The following is a 24449-nucleotide window of genomic DNA, read 5'->3' as shown; positions in this document are numbered from 1 at the left end:
AATAATTATAAAATAATTAAAAATATAACATACAATATAATAAATAAAACCACAAAATAATTAAAATTGTGCTGATTAAATGCAGTTTTTTAAAATGTGTAATTTTACAGTCAAAAATTTTAGAAGAATGAATTTATATTTGTCAAAATACAGATCTTGGCCTTTTGAAACATAAAATATAAATCTTCTAAATATTTAAAACAATTTCCTGGGATTTTATTATTTATTATGATATTATTATTTCTTACTGTAAGACTTTCTGTAATTTAATAAAATAGAAAAAACTATTAAACAGCATTTTGAATAAAATTTACCTTTGTTAAGTCCTTCATGTACATAATTTTTCTTTTTTAAATGCAGTTTTTAAAAATGTGTAATTTTTCATTATAATGTTGTAAAAGAGCAAATTATTATTTATATAAAATCAGATTTTTCATTTAAACATTATTTATAGTTTTGGCATTTTTTGCTTTATTTATTTGTTTGTTTACTGTCAACGTGAATTTTTTTCATATTTGTCATTGTGTAATTTTAATAATTAATTTTTGTAATTTAACAAAAAAGCAAAAATCTGTAAAATAACAGTAAAAATTATGTAAATGATATTATATAAATACCAGTAAATTGTATAAAAAATTTATAAAACGTATTTTCTACAGAGTTCCTGTAAAAATCATTTCATGCTTATTCTACTTATTTGACCAATTATATTTGGAAAAAAAAAGAAGAAGAATTTCCATCATTGTGTCTATAAAAAAATGTAATTACTATCATATATATATAGTTCAAGAAAAATGAGAAAACGAACGAATCGATGCATAAAAATTCACCAGAATATAAGAAATTGAATTCAGCACACAGTTTGTGATAAACTGTAAAAAAAAAATTTTAAAAAGAAATAGGAAAGAAAAAAAATTTTGTTTTTGATATTTTACATTTCAATCCTGTTTTGTTTAATAAGATAAAAAAAACTGATGAAAAAATAAAGTTTGTAGAAGTCTAAAGGAGAGTTTAGGAAATAAAAACTGAGTTTAAACCGTTGGCAGCGTCTAAACACAATTTAACAAAAAACTCAGTTTTATGTTTTTTACAAAAATGACAAAAAACATGACAAAAAATGTAATTTTTTTTTTAAATGACAAAAAGAAGCCACAGGAATAAGCAACAAAAATTACAAAAAAATGACTAAAATTACAAAAATTACAAGAAATGACAGAAATTACAATAAATGACTAACATGACAAAAAAATACAAAAAATGAAAAAATGACAAAAACCAACAAAAAATGACAAAAATACAAAAAATGACAAAAAATACAAAAAATGACAAAAACTGAAAAAAATTAATAAAATCAAAAAATGACAAAACACGACTAAAATTACAAAAATGCAAAAAATTACAAAAATGACAACAAAAATTACAAAAAACTAAATTCGAAAAAAAACAACAAAAAGTTACAAAAAGTACAAAAAAACAACAAAAATTAACAGCAAAAAATGACAAAAATGACAAACATGACACAAAATGACTAACATGACAAAAATGCAAAGAATTCAAAAATCGATAAAAATGATTAAAAAGCTGACAAAAATAGAAAAAATTACAAAAAATGACAAAAAACGAAAAATGACTAAAATCACATAAATGACAAAAACAACAAAAATACAAGAAATTACAAAATACAAAGAATTACAAAAAATGCGAAAATTGTCAAAAATGACAAAAAACAACAAGGACAAAAATTACACAAAATGAGAAAAATTACAAAAAATGACATCACAAAAATGACTAAAATCACAAAAAATGAAAAAACAACAACAAATGACAACAAATGACAAAATGACAAAGATGACAGCAAACAACAAAAATACAACAAATTACAAAAATACAAAAAATTACAAAAATTTTTAAAAATTACAAAAAGAAAAAATACAAAAAATAACAAAAACGATTAAAATGACAAAAAATACAGTTGACCAAAAATTAGACAAAATTAGAGAAAATTAGAAAAATTACAAAAATGTCCCCAAATAAGAACAAGAAAATAATAAAAAATAAAATGACAAAAAATGACAAAAAATACAAAAATACAAAAATGACAGACAACAAAAATTACAAAAAGTACAAAAATTCCCCCCAAAATTGTAAACAAAATGACAAACGGCAACAACACAAAAAATCTGACAATAATGAAAAAAATGACACAAAATGACCAAAAATTAGAAAAAATACAAAAACGACAAAAAAACTAAATGACACAAATTTGAAAAAGAAGAAGCAAAAACTGAACAGAAACCAGAGAAAATGACAGAAAACAACACAAGTACACATTCTAACACACTAAAACACTATAAACACACTAAAACTACACAACAGTACACTAACACACTATAAGCACACTCTAACACACACTACAACACTCTAACACACTATAAACACACTCTAACACACTATAAACACACTCTAACACACACTACAACACTCTAACACACTATAAACACACTCTAACACACTATAAACACACTCTAACACACACTACAACACTCTAACACACTATAAACACACTCTAACACACTATAAACACACTCTAACACACACTACAACACTGTAACACACACTACAACACTCTAACACACTATAAACACACTCTAACACACTATAAACACACTGTCACACACACTACAACACTGTAACACACCCCAACCTGCTCCATCACTCCTCCCGGTTCTCTGTCGGTGTCCTGCTGCCGGTTCTCTGAGACTCTACCGGGACTTTACCGGAGGAAGAACTGAAGGGAAACCGGGACTTTACCGGAGGAGAAGTGAACATAAACCGGGACTTTTCCGGAGGAAGAGCTGAAGTGAAACCGGGACTTTAGGAACCGAACCGTCGCCGCTTCATCCGGATACTTTGGAGGATTTTGATCGTTTCTGTGGATTTGAAAGTTTGAAGGAAGAAAAAAAAAAGCGGAGAAAATACCGGAGGACTAAACCGGAGGACTGAACCGGAGGACTGAACCGGAGGAAACCGTTTCTCCGGTGAGTTTCTGACTGAAGTTTCACCGCATCATTCGGTCCGTTAAATGTGGATTTATTGGTTTTATTGATTATCGGTTGAACTAAAGTCTCCAATAATCAATAATCATCTTTATTGGAACCAATAATTCTCCTTAAATCTGAACAACATCCCAGAATAATCCCAGAATAATGAGATTTACAGCAGGAAGAACAGTTTCATTTCTTCATTTAAACTGTCATTTATTGAATATTATCTTTATTATTTTAATCAATAACTTCACTGATCTGCTCTAAATCTCTAAAACTCTCATTTATCTTCATATTTTTACTCTTTTCTTTATAATAACTGAACTAAAACACTCCAGATTATCAAATCCTCTCATATCTTCATGATTTTTCTACAAACAACAGATTTTAAACCACATTAATGCTCAGAATTAGAGAAAACTAGAGCATTAAACTGGAATTTAAAGCTTTAATTTAGGCTTTTTATTCATTATAGGTTTAATTAAACTCTCCCGAGATTTAGAATCTGTGACATTAACATGATTTTAGTGCAATAAGTTGATTTAGCTCCATTAAATTGCCACAATATTTCTTTTCCCTAATATTTGTAGCAGATTACAGCACAAAAATGTTAATTTAGAGCTTTGATTTTGTCTTTTTCTTCATTATTGCTTCATTAAAACTCTCCTGTAATTAAAAATCTACTTTATCATCATGATTTTAGGGCAATAAGTCGCTACAGCCCCTTTGAATCTCCACAATATTTCTTTATCTCTATATTTAGATCAGATTGCAGCATTAAATTATACTTTTAGAGGTTTAATTTGGTCTTTTTCTTCATTATTGGTTTAATAAAGCATTCTTGTGTTTTAGAATCAGGGATAGAATCCTGATTTTCTTGCAATAAGCTGCTTTAGTTTCCTTTAAATCTCCACATTATTGCTTAATCTTCATATTTAGATCAGATTGCAGCATTAAACTATAATTTTAGAGCTTTAATTTGGTCTTTTTCTATATTATTGGTTTAATTAAACACTGCTGTAATTCAAAATTGATGATATAATCTTTATATTACGGCAATAAATTGCTTTAATCTCCTTTAATCTGCTTTAAAATCTCCATAATCTTCATTTTTCTTTATATTTACAGCAGATTTCATTTCAAAAACATTAATTTTAGAGCTTTAATTTAGTGATTTTCTTCATTATAACACCACATAAACACTTCTGTGGTTTAGAATAACTGATATTAAAATGATTTTCCTGCAATATGTTGCTTTAACTCCATTAAACCTCCTGTAAAATCTCTATGATTTTGCTAAATCTTCATATCTACAGCAGATTTCAGTATTTAAATGTGATTTTAGAGCTTTAATTTAGTCTTTTTCTTCATTATAGGTTCATTAAAAGGGTTAAGGGTTACGGAATCTGTGATATTAACATGGTTTTCCTGCAGTATGTTGCTTTAACTCCATTAAATCTCCTTCAAATCTCCACAATATTCATTAATCTTCATATTTAGATTTCAGTGTTAAACTATAAGTTTAGAGCTTTAATTTTTTATTCATTATTGCTTCATTTAAACTCTCCTGTGTTTTAGATTTGATGCTATAATCCTGATTTTCCTGCAATATGTTGCTCCAGCTCCTTTAAAATCTCCACAGTATTCCTTGATCCTCAAATTTACAGCAGATTTCAGTTCAAAAACAGTAATTTAGAGCTTTAATTAAAGGTTTTCTTCATTATAACTCCATATAAACTCTACTGTGCATTAAAATCTGTGATATCATCATGATTTTCCTGCAATAAGTTGCTTTAACTCCTTTAAAATCTCCACAATGTTCTTTTATTGTCATATTTAGAGCAGATTGCAGCTTTAAAAATGTTAATTTAGAGCTTTAATTAACTATTGTTCTTTATTAAAGGTTCATTAAAACTCTCCTGGAATTGAAAATCTACAATATAAAGATGATTTCACTGCAATAAGTTGTTGTAACTCTTTTAAATCTACACAATTTTCCTTTATCTTCAGATTTAGAGCAGATTAAAGCATTAAACTAGAATTTTACAGCTTTAATTTAGTCTTTTTCTTCATTATTGCTTCATTAAAACTCTCCTGTGTTTTAGAATCGATGCTATAATCCTGATTTTCCTGCAGTAACTCCTTTAATTCTCTAAATGTTTCCTTAATGTTCATATTTTAACCAGAATCCAACCATTAAATGCTATTTTCTCGCTCAAATTAAATCATTTTCTGCATAATAACTCCACTAAAACACACATTTTATCACTAGAACTGCTTTAAATCTGTAGAATTCTCATAAAACGTCACTTTTTCTTCATAATATTCACACAATAAGTCACTTAAGTGTCTAAAATTCTCCTTAATCTGCATCAGAAATGTTATATTTGCTTTACTTGAGTCTTTTTATGTTAATTTAGAGCTTTAATTCAGTTTTTTCATATTTATATCTTAAATAAAACCCTCCTGTGTTTAATATTCTCCATAATTCTCCTCAATCTTCATATTTTTGTGCAGATTGCAGCAATAAAACCTCATTTTCAGGCTTTAATTGAATCCTTTTCTTTACTAAAACTCCTTTTTTTTGTTTAATATTTTGTAAAATCTTCATATTTGGAGCTAAAAACACCTGATTTTTACTCAGAATCTGTGAAATCCTCGTTAAATTTAACCAGTAAGTCGATTTAAATCTCTGTCATTTTCATTTATCTTCATTTAACAGATTTAATTTCATCTTTTTCTTCTATAAAACGCTCCTGGATTGTAGAATCTGTTCAATTATCCACAAAAACTCTGCATTATTTGTGATATTTGGAACAGATTGAAGCTAAATGTGATTTTAGGTTCTTTTTTTCTCATTAAAACCAACATTTGGTCCCTTTACCTGCTTTAATCGTCATGTTTGAGGATTTAAATCCTTAAGATCGGCCTTGATCCTGCTCCACATGTGGAAATTTATTAGAATTATAGAGATTTAAAGCAGTTATAGTGAATTATTGCAGGAATTTGGCGATAATTTGTGTGTTTTAGTTGAATTATTATGAAAAAAAGACTAAATTAAACACAAAAAGAATATTTTTAAGCTGCAATCTGATAATTAATATGCATATTAAAGAGAATTCCAGAGATTTAAAGCAGTTCTAGTGATAAAATGTGTGTTTTAGTGGAGTTATTATAAATAAAATGATTAAAATAAACACAAAAAGAACATTTTTGATGCAGATTAAGGAGAATTTTAGAGATTTAAGTGACTTATTTTGAGAATATTATGAATAAAAAGAGTTAAAACTCTATTTTTCTGCTCCACATGCGAACATTTATTAGATTTATACAGATTTAAATCAGTTATGATGATAATATTTGTGTTTTAGTGGAGTTATTATGAAGAAAGAGACTAAATTAAAGACAAAAAGAACATTTTTGATGCAGAATAAGGAGAATTTTAGAGATTTAAAGCAGCTATAGTGAATTATTGCATTAATATAGTGATAAAATGTGTGTTTTAGTGGATTTATGATCAAGAAAAAGACTAAATTAAGAACAAAAAGATTTTCCAGCAGCAGTTTGTTAAAAAAAAATGCAGATTTATTAGAATTCTAAAGATATAAATCGGTTATGGAGATGAAATGTATGTTTTAGTTGAGTTATTATGAATAAAATGATTAAATTAGAAGTAGAACAGAACATTTAATGGTGACGTGAGGATTTGAATCGTCCTGGTTTCTTTTCCGCAGTGACCTTGTTGAGGTTCTGCAGGTTTTATTTATTTATTAAATACGCAGACGGACGCTTTTAAAAAGAAAAAGACGATAAAAAGCAGCAGGTTCATAAGTCATTGTTATGCTAAAATAAGAACAAATAATAATACATTGAATAAATTAGATTAGCAGCAGGAAGTTCTGCATGAAAAAGGAGAAATAATTCTAATAAATGTTCACATGTGGAGCAGAAAAATGATTTTAACTCTTTTTATTGATAATATTCACACAATAATCTCTTAAATTCGCATTAATATGCATCAAAAATGTTCTTTTTGTGTTTAGTCTTTTTCTTCATAATAACTCCACTAAAAGACGTCATCACTATAACTGCTTTAAATCTCTATAATCCTCATAAATCTTCACATTTTAATCATAATATTCAAACAGTAAGTCACTTAAATCTCTATAATTCTGCTTGTGTTGAAAATGTTCTTTTTCTGTTTAATTTAACTCCTTTCTTCATCTGCGTTATAAAATCTGTGACATATTTATAACACTCCTGTGATAAATGAATGATCTGATCTGATAATCTTCATATTTGGAGCAGAAAAATCATCAATAAAGTCTGATTTTCAGGATTTAATTCACTCGTTTTTCTGTAGAAATTAAAGACGGAAATCTGTAAAAACACCAAGCTGCAGCTGAAACATGACACTTTAGTTAAATATTATATTATATTATATTATATTATAGTATATTATATTATATTATATTATATTATATTATATTATATTATATTATATTATATTATATTATATTATATTATATTATATTATATTTATTATATTATATTAAAGAAACACTACACTGGGAAAAAAATGTCAAAAATCCTCTGAAAATGTCAAAAAAAAAAGATTAAAAAAGGAAAATTTCAGTAAATATGTGAAAAATGACCATATTTATTCTGATTTAAAAACAGTAAAAATGGTTTAATTTTACAGTCAAATTTTTTAATGAAAGTAAATTAATAAATAAAGCAAGAATTTTTAAATAGATACCACAAACATAGAATTGATATTTTTAGTTTCAAATGGCAGCAAATATGTAGAATTGTATTTATTTATTTCACATTTAAATGCAGGAAAAACTGTAAAATTTTAGAGTCAAACAGTTTTTGCAAAATTTTTGATCCTTTAGCACAAATTTTATGTCAGTTTGGAAAAAATGTTTTAAAAGTTTTGACAATTTTTTGCATCATTTGGGAACTTTTTTGTAATTTCTGAGAATTTTTTTCGTCATTTTGGAGAATTTTTGATGAGTTTTTCTGAACAATGTTTAAGTAATTCTGAACAGTTTTTTCATTTTGTGTAGTTTGAGTTTTATTGGACACGTTATTGATATTTCTGAATCTTTTTGTAATATTCCTGGATGTTTTTTGGGGTCATTTTGGGTATATTTTTTATGATTTTAAACCATTCCTGAGTTGCCTTGAACAGTATTTTGTCTTTCTGGGGAACTTTTATCTTATTTTTTATGAATTTTTGCAGCACTACACGCTTAAAATCAAACATTTCAGCTCTGCAGAGTCAAAAATATTGTTGTTCGACAGAAACGTGAACATGTTTGTGGACAAAAACTGCAAAACATCATGTTAAAATACAGCAGGATGTAGGAAGTTTCTTACCTGGAGACACTTCACCTGAGTGAGGTGGAAATTTAGCTTTCAGAAACTGTTCATAAATCAGGAATCAGCAGGAAAAACCAGCCAGAGATGCTGAACTTCCAGTAAAATTAAGATGTAATTGGAGTAAAACTCAATGAAGAAGTTTCTCCTGATCCATTGTTTCAGTTTTACTGAGAAAATCCAAGTTAAATCTGCCACTAACGTGCACAAATTTGACCTTTTGAAGTCTTTTTGATCAAAAACCTGAAATGTTTCCCTAAAACCTGGCATTTAGGTGGCAAAGGGGCACCATGACAAAGACTTCTAGGATGGTTAATGACCTCTGATCAGTGCAAAAGCCTTGGATCAGCTAGAACAGCTTCCAACAGTCACCTCAGGCTGAAAATAGCAACACAATGCTCAATTTATATTAGAAATTAACCAGTTTTTATTGATTCACAGTTTTGTTGCATCATTTTTGAAAATTTTTTGATCATTTTGGAAATTTTTTTGCCGTTCTTGAGAATTTTTTGTCATTTCTGTTGCCCTTTTGGTAATTTTTTGGCGCACTTTTTTGTCATATCTTTGGCTGATCAATACATAACAATAGTTTTGGATGTTTCTGTCTTTAAGGTCCTGAACATCCATCAGAGTCGTCTCTAATCATTTATTATCTTCGGCTGATCAATATATAACAATAGTTTTAGATGTTTCTGTCTTTAAGGTCCTGAACGTCTGTCAGTGTTGTCGCTAATCATTTATTATCTTCGGCTGATCAGTCTGTAACAATAGTTTTAGAGGTTTCTGTCTTTAAGGCCCTTTCAGACTTGAGACTGTTGTAGAAAACATCCTTGGACCAGCTGTATTAATCAGTTCCAGGACAGAGAGGTTTCTAGAAGCTCGTCTCTCTTTGTGTTTGTTCACATTTTGGGCCTCATCGTTTCCGTTGAAGCTGCAGCTCAGTATAAATTCAGATGTCACCGTTAGCCGCTGTTTAATAAACAACCCTCCAGTCGGGGCTGGATTCTATTTTCGACTCGCCACCGACCGGGCCGTCTTTTACAGGATCACTATTATTCAAAGGAGAATAGGTGCAGGGCTCCTCCATAAATCCCACCAAGTGGTCCTTCCACGCCCGGCCAACCGATGGCGGCTTCACTCGGCTTCGTCGTGACCTTTTGAGCGGCGACACGCTCGTTTGTTCGCCTGACAACGGCGGCGGTAATAATTCAGGCTGACGCTCGGCGAAGCTGCGGAGGCTTCACCTGGAGAGCCGAGGCATTCGTTTTCCTGACGCAGGGAAAACCCTCCGATCCCTGGAAGTCCAGGCCTCGGCAGCAGCAGCGATGCATGAGCCGAGTGTCGCTGAGCGTTCGAGTTAACCTCCAAGACTCCATTTATCAGAGAAAAAAAACTGAGAAATCACCGGGCTCTCAACTTCCAGGACAGTCTGATCGATTAACCAGAGCAGAAACCAGGAAGAGTCCCAGAACAACCATGAAAAATCATGAATAAACACAAACAAACAGGAATTAAAGGTGGACAAAGACATTTAGATTGATTATGTGCCACCAATGTCCTAAAAAACTCCAGATTTACCCACGATGATTTGAAAAGTTGTTTGAAAAGACAAAAACTTGTTTAAAAGTTAAATCTAAATTTAAAAGATTGTCTGAAATGACAAAAACCCAATAGAATGTTGAGAACTTGCCCCAAAAGACCAAAAGATCATCTGAAAGGACCAAAAGGGTCCATAAAGACTAAAGGTTTATCTAAAATGATTTTTTTTTAAATGATCCTAAATGACAAGAAGGACTTCAAATTCATCAAAAAGTCTAAAAGATGATCTTAAATTACAATTATGTGCCTAAAATTACTTGAAAAATAAAGTCAACATTGTCAAAAACTGCCAAAAATGACAACAAATTTTCCAATATTACTAAAAATGACGACAGAATGTCCACAATGACTTGAAAACCTGTCTAAAATGATAAAAATTTGTTTAAAATGACTAAAGGATTGTCTAGAACAACTAAAACCTGTTAAAATATCAGGAATTTTCCCTAAACTACTCAAAATGTGTCCAAAATGACTGAAACGTCTCCAAACTGACTCAAAATCTGCTTACAATGACTTGAAAAGTTGCCAGAAATGACAAAAACTTGTCCAAAAGACTCAAAAGTTCACCTAAAAGTTCATCTGAAATGACTAAAACGTTGAGAACTTGCCCTAAAAATTGTCCAAAATGACTAAAAGATCACGTAAAAGGACTGAACTTGATCAAAAAGACTCAAAGCTGATCCAAAATGACTTTTAAAGGAGTGATCCCACATGACAAGAATGACTTCAACTCCACCCAAAAGACTGAAAGATGATTAAAAATGAACATGTGGAGAACTCGCCCTAAATTACTTAATATGTGTTCAAAATGACTAAAACTGACTCACATTTGACCCACAATGACTCACAAATGACCAAAAGATTGTCTGAAATGGTAAAACTCGCCCAAAATGATTCAAAATGTGTCCAAACTGACTCCAAAATTTGTTCACAGTGACTTGAAAAACTGCCCAAAATGACAACTTGTCCAGAATTCCAAAATGTTTACCTAAAATTACCAGATGTCTTTTCATAATGACTCAAAAATTGCACTAAATGATGAAAACTTGTCCAAAATGTTTCCCCAGAATGACCAGATGTTTTTTTCATAATGACTCAAAAATTGTACAAAATGACAAGAACGTGTTTAAAATGACAAACAAAATGTCTGAAGTTGTTTAAGATGATTTTTAAGATAGTCTGAAAGGACAAGAATTTTTCACAGCAACTCTAAAAGTTGCCCAAAATGACGACGAGATTGTCTGACACGACAAAACCTGAACAAAATGACTAAAAATTATGACAAAATGTCCAAAAATACTTGAAAAGTTTGTCTACTATGACTTGAAAAACTGTCTCAAATGACAAGAATTCGTCCAGAATGACTCAAAAAATTGTCCTAAATGACTAAAACCTGGTAAAATGTCAAGAATTTCCCATAAATTACTTGAAAAAAAATGTCCAAAATGACAAAAACTTATTAAAAATTACTCCAAGTTTTATCCAAACTTTATCCAAAATGACTGGAAGATCGTCTAGAAAGACAAAACCTGATCAATTTTTTAAAAAAAATTAAAAAAATCACCTAAAATGACCAGAATTTTTTTCATAATGATTCAAAATTTGTACAAAATTACAACAATTTGTCTAAAATGACAAACAAAATGTCTGGAGTTGTTTAAAACGACAAACAAAATGGTCTGAAAGGTCAAGAATTTTTCCACAATGACTCAAAAATTTGCCTAAAATGACAAAAAGATTGTGTGAAATGTTTGTCGTAAAGTTGTTATTTTGGGCAAGTTTTTGAGTCATTGTGGAAACATTCTGGTCATTTTGGCTGAATTTTTTAAAATTTTGGACAGGTTTGTCATTTTAGACAATCTTCTAGTCATTCTGGATACAGTTTGGATAAAATTTGGAGTCATTTTGACAGGTTTTTGTCATTTAGGACAATTTTTTGAGTCATTGTGGAGAAATTCTTGTCATTTTATACGATTTTGGAACATTTTTGTCATTTTAGAGAGTTTTTCAAGTCATTGTAGGTGAATTTTGAACATTTTGTTGTCATTTTTGACAGATTTTTGTTATTTTGGACAGTTTTTAACAATGTTGATGTTATTTTCATGTAATTTTAGACACATTTTGAGTAATTTTGGCCATGATTTGTGATTTCAGACAATCTTTTAGGTGAACTTTTGGTCATTTCTGTCAACTTTTCAAGTCATTGTGGGCAGATTTTGGGTCAATTTGGAAAAGTTTTAGCCATTTTTGACAGATTTTGAGTAATTTAGGGAAAGTTCTGGACATTTTCACAGGTTTCAGTTGTTCTGGACAATCTTTTAGTCATTTAAAACAAGCTTTTGTGATTTTAGACAATTTTTTTGAGTCATTGTGGAAATATTCTTGTCATTTCAGAAAGTTTTCAAGTCACAGTAGACAAACTTTTCAAGTAGTTTTGGACATTTTGTCATTTTTAGTCATTTTGGAAAAGTTGTCATTTTGGACAGTTTTTGACAATTTTGACTTTATTTTCCAATCATTTTAGGCACAGTTTTACTAATTTTGGCCATGATTTGTCATTTTGTACAATCTTTTAGTTGTTTTGGTGAACTTTTGACTCTTGTGGACAAGTTTTGGTCCTTTTGGAGTCTTTTTCGAGTCATTATGGATAAATCTGGAACCATTTCACACAATTTTTAGTCATTTTGGACACATTTTGAGTAATTTAGGTAAAGTTCGCTGTTCTAGATAATCTTTTAGTCATTTTAAACAAGTCTTTGACATTTAGGACAGTTTTTCAAATCATTGTAGACTTTTTTTTCCAAGTAATTTTGGACATTTTGTTCTCATTTTTAGTAATTTGGGGGGGGGGGGGGGGGGGGGGGGGGAATGTGATTTTGGACAGGTTTGGTCATTTCAGACAATGTTTTAGTCGTTTTGTTTGAGTTTGAGTCATTTCTGAGTTGTTATGGATAAATCTGGAACCATTTTACATCATTTTTAGTCATTGTGGACATTTTTTTGCCAAAATTTAACCAAAATGACTAGAAGATTGTGTGTAATGAGAAATCATGACCGAAAATGAAATGACTTGAAAATATTGCCAACATTGTCAAAAACTAAAAAAAAAACGACAAAAGTTAGACAAAAATGACAAAAAGTGATGACTAAATGTCCAAAATTTGTCTTCAGTGACTTTAAAAAATGTCTAAAATTACCAAAACTTGTCTAAACTGACGAACCCATTGCCTAAAATGGTGTAAAATGAGTGAACGTTGGTCCAGAGTGATTTAATATTCATGTTCTCATGTATAATTTACGCTAACATTGAGGCAGCCGGAGATCCAGGATGGTTTGGTCGGGATGAAACTGGGCTGTGAGCCGCTGACTGGCAGCTCTGGTGTCTTTATTATGGATGAAACAGCAGCGAGGCCTCATGGGAAATCCTCTCACAGCGAGGTGATGTATGAGGAGAATAATGGCAGCCTGCAGCCCTCTGATCCGCCCTCGCAAGTCATTAGCAGCGCTGCTTAGCGTTAGCCGCTAACGGATTTAAACCACAGTTCAATGAGCCGCAGTTTGATTAACTCCAGAAGTGTTCATTGAAAAAACACCTTTAACCTGCAGATTGACCCTCGACAGTCTGGAAAACACAGAATAAACTGTTGACACGTAGCTCCAACATGCTAATAGGGCTAAACTTCATCTTCACTTGGCTATGAAGCCTTTAAAATGTCAGGAAATATAGTGAAAAATCAGTGTTTACCAAAGCTCAAGCTCACAAACATTTTGTTTGGTCCAAAAATATTCTGTACTGTCATAGAAGTGGAAATAAACCAGAAAATATCCACATTTAAGAAGCTGCCATCCACCTGTCCATCCACCCCGACCTCCTCCTTCCAATACTGTCAATTAAAATCAGCTTCAAAATGTGAAAAAATAAAAAATGTCTGAAAAGAAAAAAGATTATGGTTGGGTGGGTCAGAGAGCTTCAGATGACGCCAAAAATCACCAAACTGGCCTCAATTATCAAACAGGAAACTTAGCAGATTTTCACCTATGGTAGGTTAGCACCTCATGCTAATTTTCACCTATCGAAGATTAGCACCTCATGCTAATTTTTACTTATGGTAGGTTAGCACCACATGCTAATTTTCACCTATGTAGGTTAGCATCTCATGCTAATTTTCACCTATGGAAGGTTAGCGCCTCAACTAATTTTCAACTATGATAGGTTAGCATCTCATGCTAATTTTCAACTATGGAAGGTTAGCGCCTCAACTAATTTTCAACTATGATAGGTTAGCATCTCATGCTAATTTTCACCTATGGAACGTAAGCACATCATGCTAATTTTCACCTAAGGAAGATTAGCACCTCATGCTAATTTTCACCTATGTGGGTTAGCATCTCATGCTAATTTTCACCTATGGAAAGCTAGCGCCTCAACTAATTTTCAACTGTGATAGGTTAGCATCTCATGCTAATTTTCAACTATGATAGGTTAGCATCTCGTGCTAATTTTCACCTATGGAAGGTTAGCATATAATGCTAATATTCACCATGGTAGGTTAGCACCGCATGCTAATTTTTACTTATGGTAGGTTAGTGCCTCAACTAATTTTTTAACTGTGATAGGTTAGCGTCTCATGCTAATTTTCACCTATGGAAATGCTAAGGTGGTTCAAATCACTGATTATACCTTTTTTTTTTTTTTTTTACCTTTTTCGTTCAGAGCTGAACGAAGCTTCAGCTCTGAGGATGAACTCGTATTGTTCCAATTATTGAGACCGGTTTGAAAGCCGCAGAGGAAAGAAAGGTCAACAGTCGAATAAACTTTGACGAGTCGAGTGAAAACCCTCCGACTCTTCATCCTCCATCGACTCCAGACCAACCCCCACATCCCCACGGGGGTTTCAGGGGCTTAGGGGGTTTAGGAGGTTTAGGGGTTGAAGGTTTGCACCCATTTAACCTGATTTAATTTCCACTTCAGCGTCTCCAGCATTCATCTCTGGAAACTTCTCATGAGGATTTTACAACAGTAATTTATTAGAGAGAAACCTAACAACTGTAACCTTTCACCTTTTGTCTATAGGCAAATACTGAAGCACCTAGCATGAATGTTTATGACATAGCTGGGTTTTGTTTGATAACATTTAGAGTTTTTTTTTAATTTAAAAATGTCTGCATACTAAGCTTTGAATAAGGTTTTAAGAACATCTACCAGTTTTCTTTCTGCACAGCCTCATTTTCCCACAGATGTGTTTTTACTAAATCCACTAAAATCAAATTTTGGCCTGTCGTCAAGCCATCAACGGATTATCGACTAGAATTCTGGTACGACATGCTAACTAGGTAGAAATGAACACACCATGCTTAGCAATCACGGGTAAAAAATTAGCATGACGCCCCACTTACCATTTGTAAAACTGAGCACGGTAAATTAGTGCATCATTACAATTTTCACCTATTGTAGGTTAGCATGTTATGCTAATCTTTACCTACAGTAAGCTAGCATGTCATGCTTATTTCTACCTGTGTATATTAGTGCATTTTGCACTAAATTAGTTTAGCTTGTCTGGCTAATCTTAGCTATGTTGGGTTAGTCCATTGTGCTGATTTTCACTAACAGTAGATTAGGACATCTTGCTAATTTCACCTACGGTAGGTTAGTATGTTGGGCTAATTTTTATCTATGGTCAAGTTAGCATGTTAGGCTAATTTTAACTACAGTAGAATTGGGAATTCGTGCTACTTTTTACCTATGTAAGTTAGCGCATTGTGTAAACTTCTTACTTTGGTTAGGTTAGCACTTTTTTTCACCTACAACAAGTTAGCACTACATGCTAATGTCTCCCTATGGTAGCCTAGTGCCTCATGCTGATTTTCACCTTTCACCTACATAAGATAGCATAATATGCAATTTTTTTTTACTGAAAGCAGGTTAGTATGTAATGCTACAGTAGGTTAGCACATCCTGCAAATTTTCACTTATGGTAGGTTAGCACATCATGCTAATTTCCACTGATGGTAGGTTAGCACATCAGGGTAATTTCCACCTTTTCACCTGCAAAAGCTAGCACATCATGCTAATTGTTTTTACCAAAAGCAGATGTGCAGTGCTACTGTAGGCTAGTGCATCATGCTAATTTTTACTTATGGTAAGTTAGCAGCTCATGCTAATTTTCACCTACAGTACGTTAGTGCATCATGCTAATTTTCACTTATGGTAAGTTAGCAGCTCATGCTAATTTTCACCTACGGTAGGTTAATGCTTCATGCTAATTTTCACCTATGGTAGGTTCGCAGCCATGCTAATTTTCACTTATGGTAAGTTAGCAGCTCATGCTAATTTTCACCTACAGTAGGTTAGTGCATCATGCTAATTTTCACTTATGGTAAGTTAGCAGCTCATGCTAATTTTCACCTACGGTAGGTTAATGCTTCATGCTAATTTTCACCTATGGTAGGTTAGCAGCCATGCTAATTTTCACTTATGGTAAGTTAGCAGCTCATGCTAATTTTCACCTACAGTAGGTTAGTGCATTATGCTAATTTTCACCTATGGTAGGTTAATGCTTCATGCTAATTTTCACCTATGGTAGGTTAGCACATCAGGCTAATTTTCACCAACGGTAGATTAGTGCATCAATTGCATCATGCAATTTTCACCTTTCACCTGCATAAGCTAGCGTGTCATGCTAATTTCTTTTACCTAGAGCAGATTAGTGTGTAGTGCTACAGTATGTTAGTACATCAGGTATATTGTTTTTGATGATCTTTAAGCCCTCGACATCAGGCCAGGATTTAATGAAACTTCTGTGTTTTCTGTCAACAAAGTTGAGTTTTATTTATTTTTGTTCTTTTTCCAGTCCTCAATGATGGAGACTTCGGAGAAAAAAGAGAAAATGGATGTGAGCGGTTTCGCCGACATCCCGAAGAAGCCGGAGACGAGAGGTGAGTTTAGAGTCGGTTTGGCCTCGACACGCCGAGTGTCGACGTGATGAAATATAGATTAGAGAGCCGCTCTCTGGAGACGAGCAGCTCGTCGTTAGCGCCGCCTAAATGCCGGCGATCAGGTGAGAACATGTTTGTGTTGTCGAGCTAAATGAAGAGCAGCAGCGAGCAGCGAACCTGTGTTTTACAGATGATGAAAGCGCTGCATAATGAGGCTCAAAGACCTTGTTCTTACCTCCAGAGTGCAGCAGAGAAACCCCAGCGCTGCTTCAGAGGCTGACACCGATACGAGCCGACGGGCCGCCTTTGAAATGCAGATTAAACGTGTGATTTAGTGACAGTTTTACTCATTCATGAAGGACTTGGTGGCCGCCGTCAGAAACTCTCATTAACTGATCAGAAGACAGAAAGTCGGCACAGATCACCGGGTGGGTTGTTACAGAACTTTGGACAAACTGAAGCAGCAGCGGAGAGAAAACCCGTCATCACGGGAACGTCTGAGACAAAACCTACTTTAACCGCTTTATTATCGGTTATTCTCATTTTTAGTCCACATCTGTCATGTGACCATCAGAGAGATGAAGCCAAAGATCAACAGAATGGTCTCATTTATCAACAAATTATCAGATTTTCACCTGGCAGGGTTAGTGCCTACTGCTAATTTTTACCTATGGAAGGTTAACATATCATGTTATTTTTTAAATATGGTAGGTTAGTGCCTAATGCTAATTTTTGAAAATGGTAAGTCAGCGCATCATGCTAACTTTTACTTTGGTTAGTTGGCACATTTTTACCTACAGCAGGTTAGAGCATAGTGCTAATTTTTATAAAAGAAAAGTTGGTGTCTCATGCTAAACTTCACCTATAGAAGGTTAGCCCCTCATGTTAGTTTTCATCTATGGTAGATTAGCACATCATACTAAGTTTCACCATGAGTTAGGTTAGCGCCTCATGTTAATAGATGGCTAGGTTAGCATGTTTTTACCTATGGTAGGTTAGCGCCTTGTGCTAATTTTCACTAATAATAGGCTAGTGCCTTATGCTAAGTTTCACTTACGGTAGACTAGCACCCTATGCTAATTTTTACCTGTGGAAGGTTACCGTGTCATGCTATTTTTCACTTATGGTAAGGTTAGGTTAGCACCTCATGCTATTTCTTAGCTTTTTTAGGTTGATGTGTTTTTACCTACAGCGGGTTAGCATGTAGTGAAAATTAGTGCCTCATGCTAATTTTCAGTCATGGAAGGTTAGTGCCCCATGCTAAATTTAATCTATGCTAGGTTAGCAACTCATGCTAATGTTTTGTTGGGTTTGGTTAATGCATTTTTCGCTGAGGAAAAGTTAGCGCCTCATGCTTGTAGGGCTGTTTTTCACCTATGGAAGTGAAAATTAGCATGAGGTTCTAACCTCACAAAGGTAATAAATAGCATGAGGCGCTAACCTACAGCAGGTGAAAATTAGCATCAGGTTCTAACCTATCATAGGTAAAAATTAGCATGAGGCACTAACCTACCATAGGTGAAAATTAGCATGAGGCGTTAACCTTTCATAGGTGAAACTTAGCATGAGGTGCTAACCTACCATAGGTGAAAGTTAGCATTAGGCGCTAACCTATCATAGATGGAAATTAGCATTAGGCGCTAACCTTTCATAGGTGAAACTTAGCATAAGGTGCTAACGTACCATAGAAAAAAAATTAGCATGAGGCGCTAACCTTTCATAGGTAAAAAATTAGCATGAGGCGCTAACCTTTCATAGGTGAAAATTAGCATGAGGTGCTAACCTTCCATGGTGAAAATTAGCACAAAAGTGCCACTTAAGATAGGATAGTGCCTCATGCTAATTTGTGGTACAGTTTCACCATTTAATAAATTTTTCTGGCAGATGATTAAATTTCTGTTATTAAATTTATTGTTGCTGCGGCAGGAGTTTCCATGGAAACTGTGGTTACTATTATTTATTATGATTAGAATCTAGTCCCAGATTAGCTGCAGACATGAAATAGTCTCAGCTTTTATTGTTTGGGAATTTAAATGAAAATCTGAAGGGAAAAACAACAAATAGACATTTTTTAAAAAACTGACTGTAAAATGTCTTTATTTGTTGTTCCAGGTTCATTTTTTTTGCCGTTTTGCTGGTTTTCCAGTTAAAGTCCATTTTTTTCTGGTTTCCAGTTCGAGGTCAATTTTTTTCTGGTTTTCCAGTTGGAGGTGAGGCTGGGGGACGCTGGTCGGTCTCAGGTTGAGTCGGTGATGAAAGAAGGCGGTAATGAGGTTAAAAGAGCTCCGATCTCACCTCCAGAGAATAAGAGCAGCAGAGTGACGTTTGAAATGTTAATAAATGTTAATTTGACGCCTCAACCAGCGACTCGGTGGCAGAAAACCGACATTAAAGCTTCAATATTTGAACAAAGTCGCTTCAGAAACACTCAAACACTTCATCTGTCAGACAGAAAAAATTTACTGGATTTTAGAGAAATTCTCCTCTGGAATCTGTTGAATCACACATAAAATCCACTAAAATCACAAGAGTAAACATTTTCATTTATATGTTGATGGTAAAAAGTTGATTTTGCTGATTTAAAAACAGTAAAACTGAAATTTATTTCTTGTAAAAATACAGATTTTTGAAGGAGACATTTGTTTTTGATTTATCTATTTTTTTAAGTTTTTTTTTAACAGTCAACATGTAAATTAAGTTAGCGCTCATGCTAACATTTACTTTGGTTAGGTTAGCGTGTAGTGCTAATTTTTACATATGGTAGGTTAACGCCTCATGCTAATTTTTAGTTTGGTTAGGTTAGTATGCAGTGCTAATTTTCACCAATGGTAGGTTAGCGCCTCATGCTAATTTTTTACCTATAGTAAGTTAGCACCTCATGCTAATTTTCCCATATGAAAGGTTAAAGCCTCATGCTAATTTTTAGTTTGGTTAGGTTAGCATGTAGTGCTAATTTTCACCAATGGTAGTTTAGCACCTTATGCTAATTTTCCCATATGGAAGGTTAGGGCCTCATGCTAATTTTCACTTATGGTAGGGGTAGGTTAACGCCTCATGCTAATTTTTCATTTGGTTAGGTTAGCATGTAGTGGTAATTTTCACCTATGGTAGGTTAGCACCTCATGCTAATTTTTACATATGGCAGTTTAGCACCTCATGCTCATTTTTACCTATAGTAAGTTAGGGCCTCATGCCCATTTTCATCTATGAAAGATTAAAAGGTTAAAAACAAAATGTGTAGAATTTTTTTTACAAAAGCAGCAAGAACAAATTACACATTTTTAAAAAAAATTATATAATGTACATAATTTTAAAAAAATATATATGTATGATTTAAATACAGTAAAGCTGAAATTTACTTTTAAAAATACAGATTTTTGATTTGTTTTTTATTTATTTAGTTTTTTACATTTTTTAAAGTCAACATATAAATTAATGTTATTTTTTATTGTTAAACTTATTTTTTTCTTTTGAATGAGAAAAATAGGTTTTAATTTACATGTTGATGGTAAAAAAATGCTGATTTAAATAAGTAAAACTGAAATTTAATTAATTTAAAAATACAGATTTTTTATGCATTTAAAAAATGTTTATTTTATTTATTTATAGTCTTTTTACATTTTTTTCTTAGCCAACATGTAAATTAATATATATATTATCTATTATTTTACTATAGCGAATGATTAAATGGAAAAAATTAAATGAAAATATAATCAAAATAAATGACAAATATTTTTTAATAATATAATATACATTTTATTTCAAAATGATTTAAATAATTACAAAAATATAAAATTTTATTTTATCTTGTTTGTTTTTTACAGTTAAAATGTAAATTAATACTTTATTTTCTATTATTTCACTATTTATCATCTGTAATTTAACAAAACTGGAAAATGCATAAAAGTAAATCATTTTGCTAAACTAATATTTCGTCGCGATATACATTTTTTAATTTAAATTATTATGTATTATATATCAATTATTTAAATACCGTAAAAATAGAAAATTTTACAGTTTGTTTTTGTTTTTTAGCAGTTAAAATGTAAATTAATACTTTATGTGATCTTTTTACTAGTTATCTGTACTTTAACAAAACTGGGAGAATCTGTATAAAAAACAAATTAAATAAATTGTTCAAAATAATTTCTAGCTTAAATGATTAAAAATTAATTTTTTGACAAAATTTTATAAATTTTATTTCACTCCATATATTATGATTGAATTAATCTATTAATTCATTGTTTAAAAATTAGTTCATTTTACAGTTTGAATAAAATACATATTTTTTTCTCTTCAATGAAAACTTTTATGATATTACTGGAAATTTAACAATAAAAATATCTGTAAAATTACTGGAAATTGTTAAAAAGTACATTTTTATAATGTACAGAGATTTTTAAATATAGTGTCAAATATCTGTAAACAAACCAAAATTTAGTAATTTTTCAGCTGTGAAAGTAGAAAACTTGTTTAAAACTGCAGATTTTTGCTGAGTTTCTATAACCGTTCAAATGTAAATTAATGCTTTATTTTTGAAGTTTTACTCATTTTTTGGATTTTAACAAAACTGGGAAATTCTGTAAAATAATAGGAAATTGGTCTCACAATGTCAATGACAAAAACCTAAAATTTTAAAATGTATTTTCCCCCATTGTAAAACAAAACAAAACAAAAAACAAACAAACAAAAAAAAAAAACACACAAGTCAAATCCATGGAAATATTGAATTTGAATTCAACCATTTCATCTGTTAAATATAAATTTAGAGTTCATGTCTTGCTTTTGTCAAGTAAACTTGACAAGATTTTGACATTTTTGGATCAAAGCACCAGAAACTGTAAAAACAAGTAAAGTTCAGTCAAATGTTTATAAAAATTGAACTTGAAATTAACAGTTTTCTCCATTAAAATGAAGATTTATGGTAAATTTAGAGCTTATTGTCCTTCTTTTTTCAGGTAAACTTGACTTAGATTTTTCCGGTCTGATCAGGTTGCAGAGTTTAAACTGGAATTTTGACATTTTGGATTCAAGCACTGTAAAAAATGAAAGTTGAATTAAGTGAATTTTCGACAACATTGAACTTGAATTCAGTGGTTTCATCTATTAGATAAAAACTTCATGTCTTGCTTTTCTCAGGTAAACCTGACAAGAAATTTGAGAGTTTTGGATCAAAAGCACCACAAACTGTAAAAAAAACAACAACTAAAATTTAGTAAAATATATGCAAAAATTGAACTTGAAACTGTTTCATTTATTACAGTTATTGTCTTTCTTTTCTTAGACAGCTCAGGAAACTTTTTAGTTACAAAAACATAAAATTTTAAAATGTATTTTCCCATTTAGACTGAAACTTTACTTCCTTGATGGAAAGTTTGTGAGTATACCAATTTTTCACAGGAAGTTGATTGTAAAACAGAACCCGAGCTTCATTTTTCTTTATTTTCGCGTCTTGCCCTCTGACCTCGGCTGAACTTTAGCGCTGTTGTATATTTATAAACGGCTCTTTAATCTCCTCACACCTAAAAAACCAAAGCCCCTTTGAGGCACTTCTTTGAGGGAAAGTCCGCGAGTATACCAACTTTTCACAGGAAGCTGAAACCTGAGCTTCGTTTTTCTTTTTTTTTTTGGTTTTTGCCCTCTGACCTCGGCTGAACTTTACCTCTGTTGTATATTTATAAGCTGCTCTGCACCTAAAAACCAAAAGCCCCTCCGTGACTCTTCCTCCCCTGCTATCAGCCTCGGCGTTTTAATCTCCGAAGAACACGAGGCTTCGATTCCCGCCGCCCGTCTCCACCAATCAGATATCGGCTAAAAACCACCGCCGTCTGCCACCGCGGCCGACAGAGCAATTACTTACGGCGGCGATACGCATTATTATTCGTGTTGCCGGCTGCTGATAAGTCTTTTCACGGCAGCATGAAGCGGGTCCTTGAACCCCGAGAGCGTCTTCCTGCGGGGAGAAACCAGACGGATGCAATGCCGTGTTTTACTGTCCCGTCACTTAAAACATGCCCACCTCCGTTTTATTTCCCCGTCCACCGTTATTTATTCCCAACAATTTCCCCCCTCGATCTAATGCCGAGTTTTAATACGTTATTTACACATGAAAACAAGCTATTTACGGCGTGTTCTGCAGAAGGGAGGGAAAATGAATGTTCCCGGGCGCCGCTCTCCGATCTGTTATATCACACTTTAACAATCTGGATTGCTAATAGAACCATTTATCACGCGGCGGTCATTTGTTTCGCTCCCAGAGGCCTTTATGGAAATGGGCCTCGCATGTAATGAAGTTGTTTAAAAACGCGGATCCGAGCGACCCAGGTGCTGCCGTCCGTCCCCGTTTTTTTTTTTTTTTTTTTTTTTTTATATTTTATTTTTCCGTCCACCACGGGAACAAAACCCTGGACCCGAGTTCTTGGAGCCTCCGACCGCCGCTAATGGAGTCAAACGAGAGGCTGAATTCGGCCCGACAGCTCGCATCTGTCTGCACGTTCACGGCGTTGGTTTGCGTAATCAGCGACGGTATTTAGAGGGAAAGAATCCAGCAGCGCTCATTGATGAATGTGTCGATTTGTGGTCGGCCAAGGCTCGGATCAAAGCTGATTTACTTCGGTAAATGTAGAGTTATTGGCTTTATTTTACCGAAAAACAAAGTAGAATGAAGTCAGATCTATGGAAAGATTGAACTTGAATTCAAGTCTTTCATCTGTTAGTTCATGCCTTTCTTTTCTTAGATAAACTTGACTGAAATTCATCATTTTTGGATCAAAAGCACCACAAACTATAAAAAAAAAAAAACTAAACAAGGAAAATTAAGTAAAATCTACGGAAAACCTGAACTTTAATTCAACAGTTTAGTCTATTAAATGAAGATTTAAGGTGCATTTAGAGTTATTGTCTTACTTTTCTCGGGTAAACTAGTTAGGTAATTTGACATTTTGGAACAGAGGAACCACATACTGTAAAAAAAAAAAAGTAAAATGAAAAAAATATTTGTCAAAATTGAACTTGAATTTGAATGATCCACCTTTTAATGCAAATTAAGACTTCCGGCTTTCATTTTCTCGGGTAAACTTGGTGAAAATTCGACGTTTTCGGATCAAAAGCACCACAAACTGTTAAAAACAAGTAAAATCTAGATAAAAATTAAACTTGAATTCAACAGTTTCATGTATTAAAGATTTGGGGTACATTTTGTGCAAATGTAGAGTTATTGGCTTTATTTTAATGAGAAAGAAAGTAGAATGAAGTCAGATCTATGGAAAGATTGAACTTGAATTTTATCGTATCGCCTATTTAATATGAATTTAAAGTTATGGCCTTCATTTTCTTAGGTAAATTGACTGAAATTTGAGACTTTGGATGAAAATATCCACAAATTGTAAGAATTAAAAAGTAAAAGAAGTAAAATATACGTGAAAATTGAACTTGAATTCAACCGTTTCATTTTTTAATTAAAGATTTGGGGTAAAATTTGAGTAA

At 32.4% G+C, this 24449-nt stretch overlaps 1 protein-coding gene across 1 annotated transcript in view; it reads left to right on the top strand.

The window, feature by feature from the left end:
• The first annotated feature begins 2314 nt into the window (after positions 1–2314).
• Positions 2315–24449, top strand: part of LOC111580119 (zinc finger protein GLI2-like) — a 75233-nt gene continuing 53098 nt past the window's right edge. The window contains 2 exon segments of the mRNA XM_035956028.2: positions 2315–3038; positions 16880–16964. Coding sequence (XP_035811921.2) covers positions 16886–16964 — 79 coding nt within the window. The 5' untranslated portion in view covers positions 2315–3038; positions 16880–16885.

The sequence above is a fragment of the Amphiprion ocellaris genome, chromosome 24, assembly GCF_022539595.1.
Source record: "Amphiprion ocellaris isolate individual 3 ecotype Okinawa chromosome 24, ASM2253959v1, whole genome shotgun sequence".
Lineage (NCBI taxonomy): Eukaryota > Metazoa > Chordata > Actinopteri > Pomacentridae > Amphiprion > Amphiprion ocellaris.
This window is presented reverse-complemented; position numbering and strand designations above follow the sequence as displayed.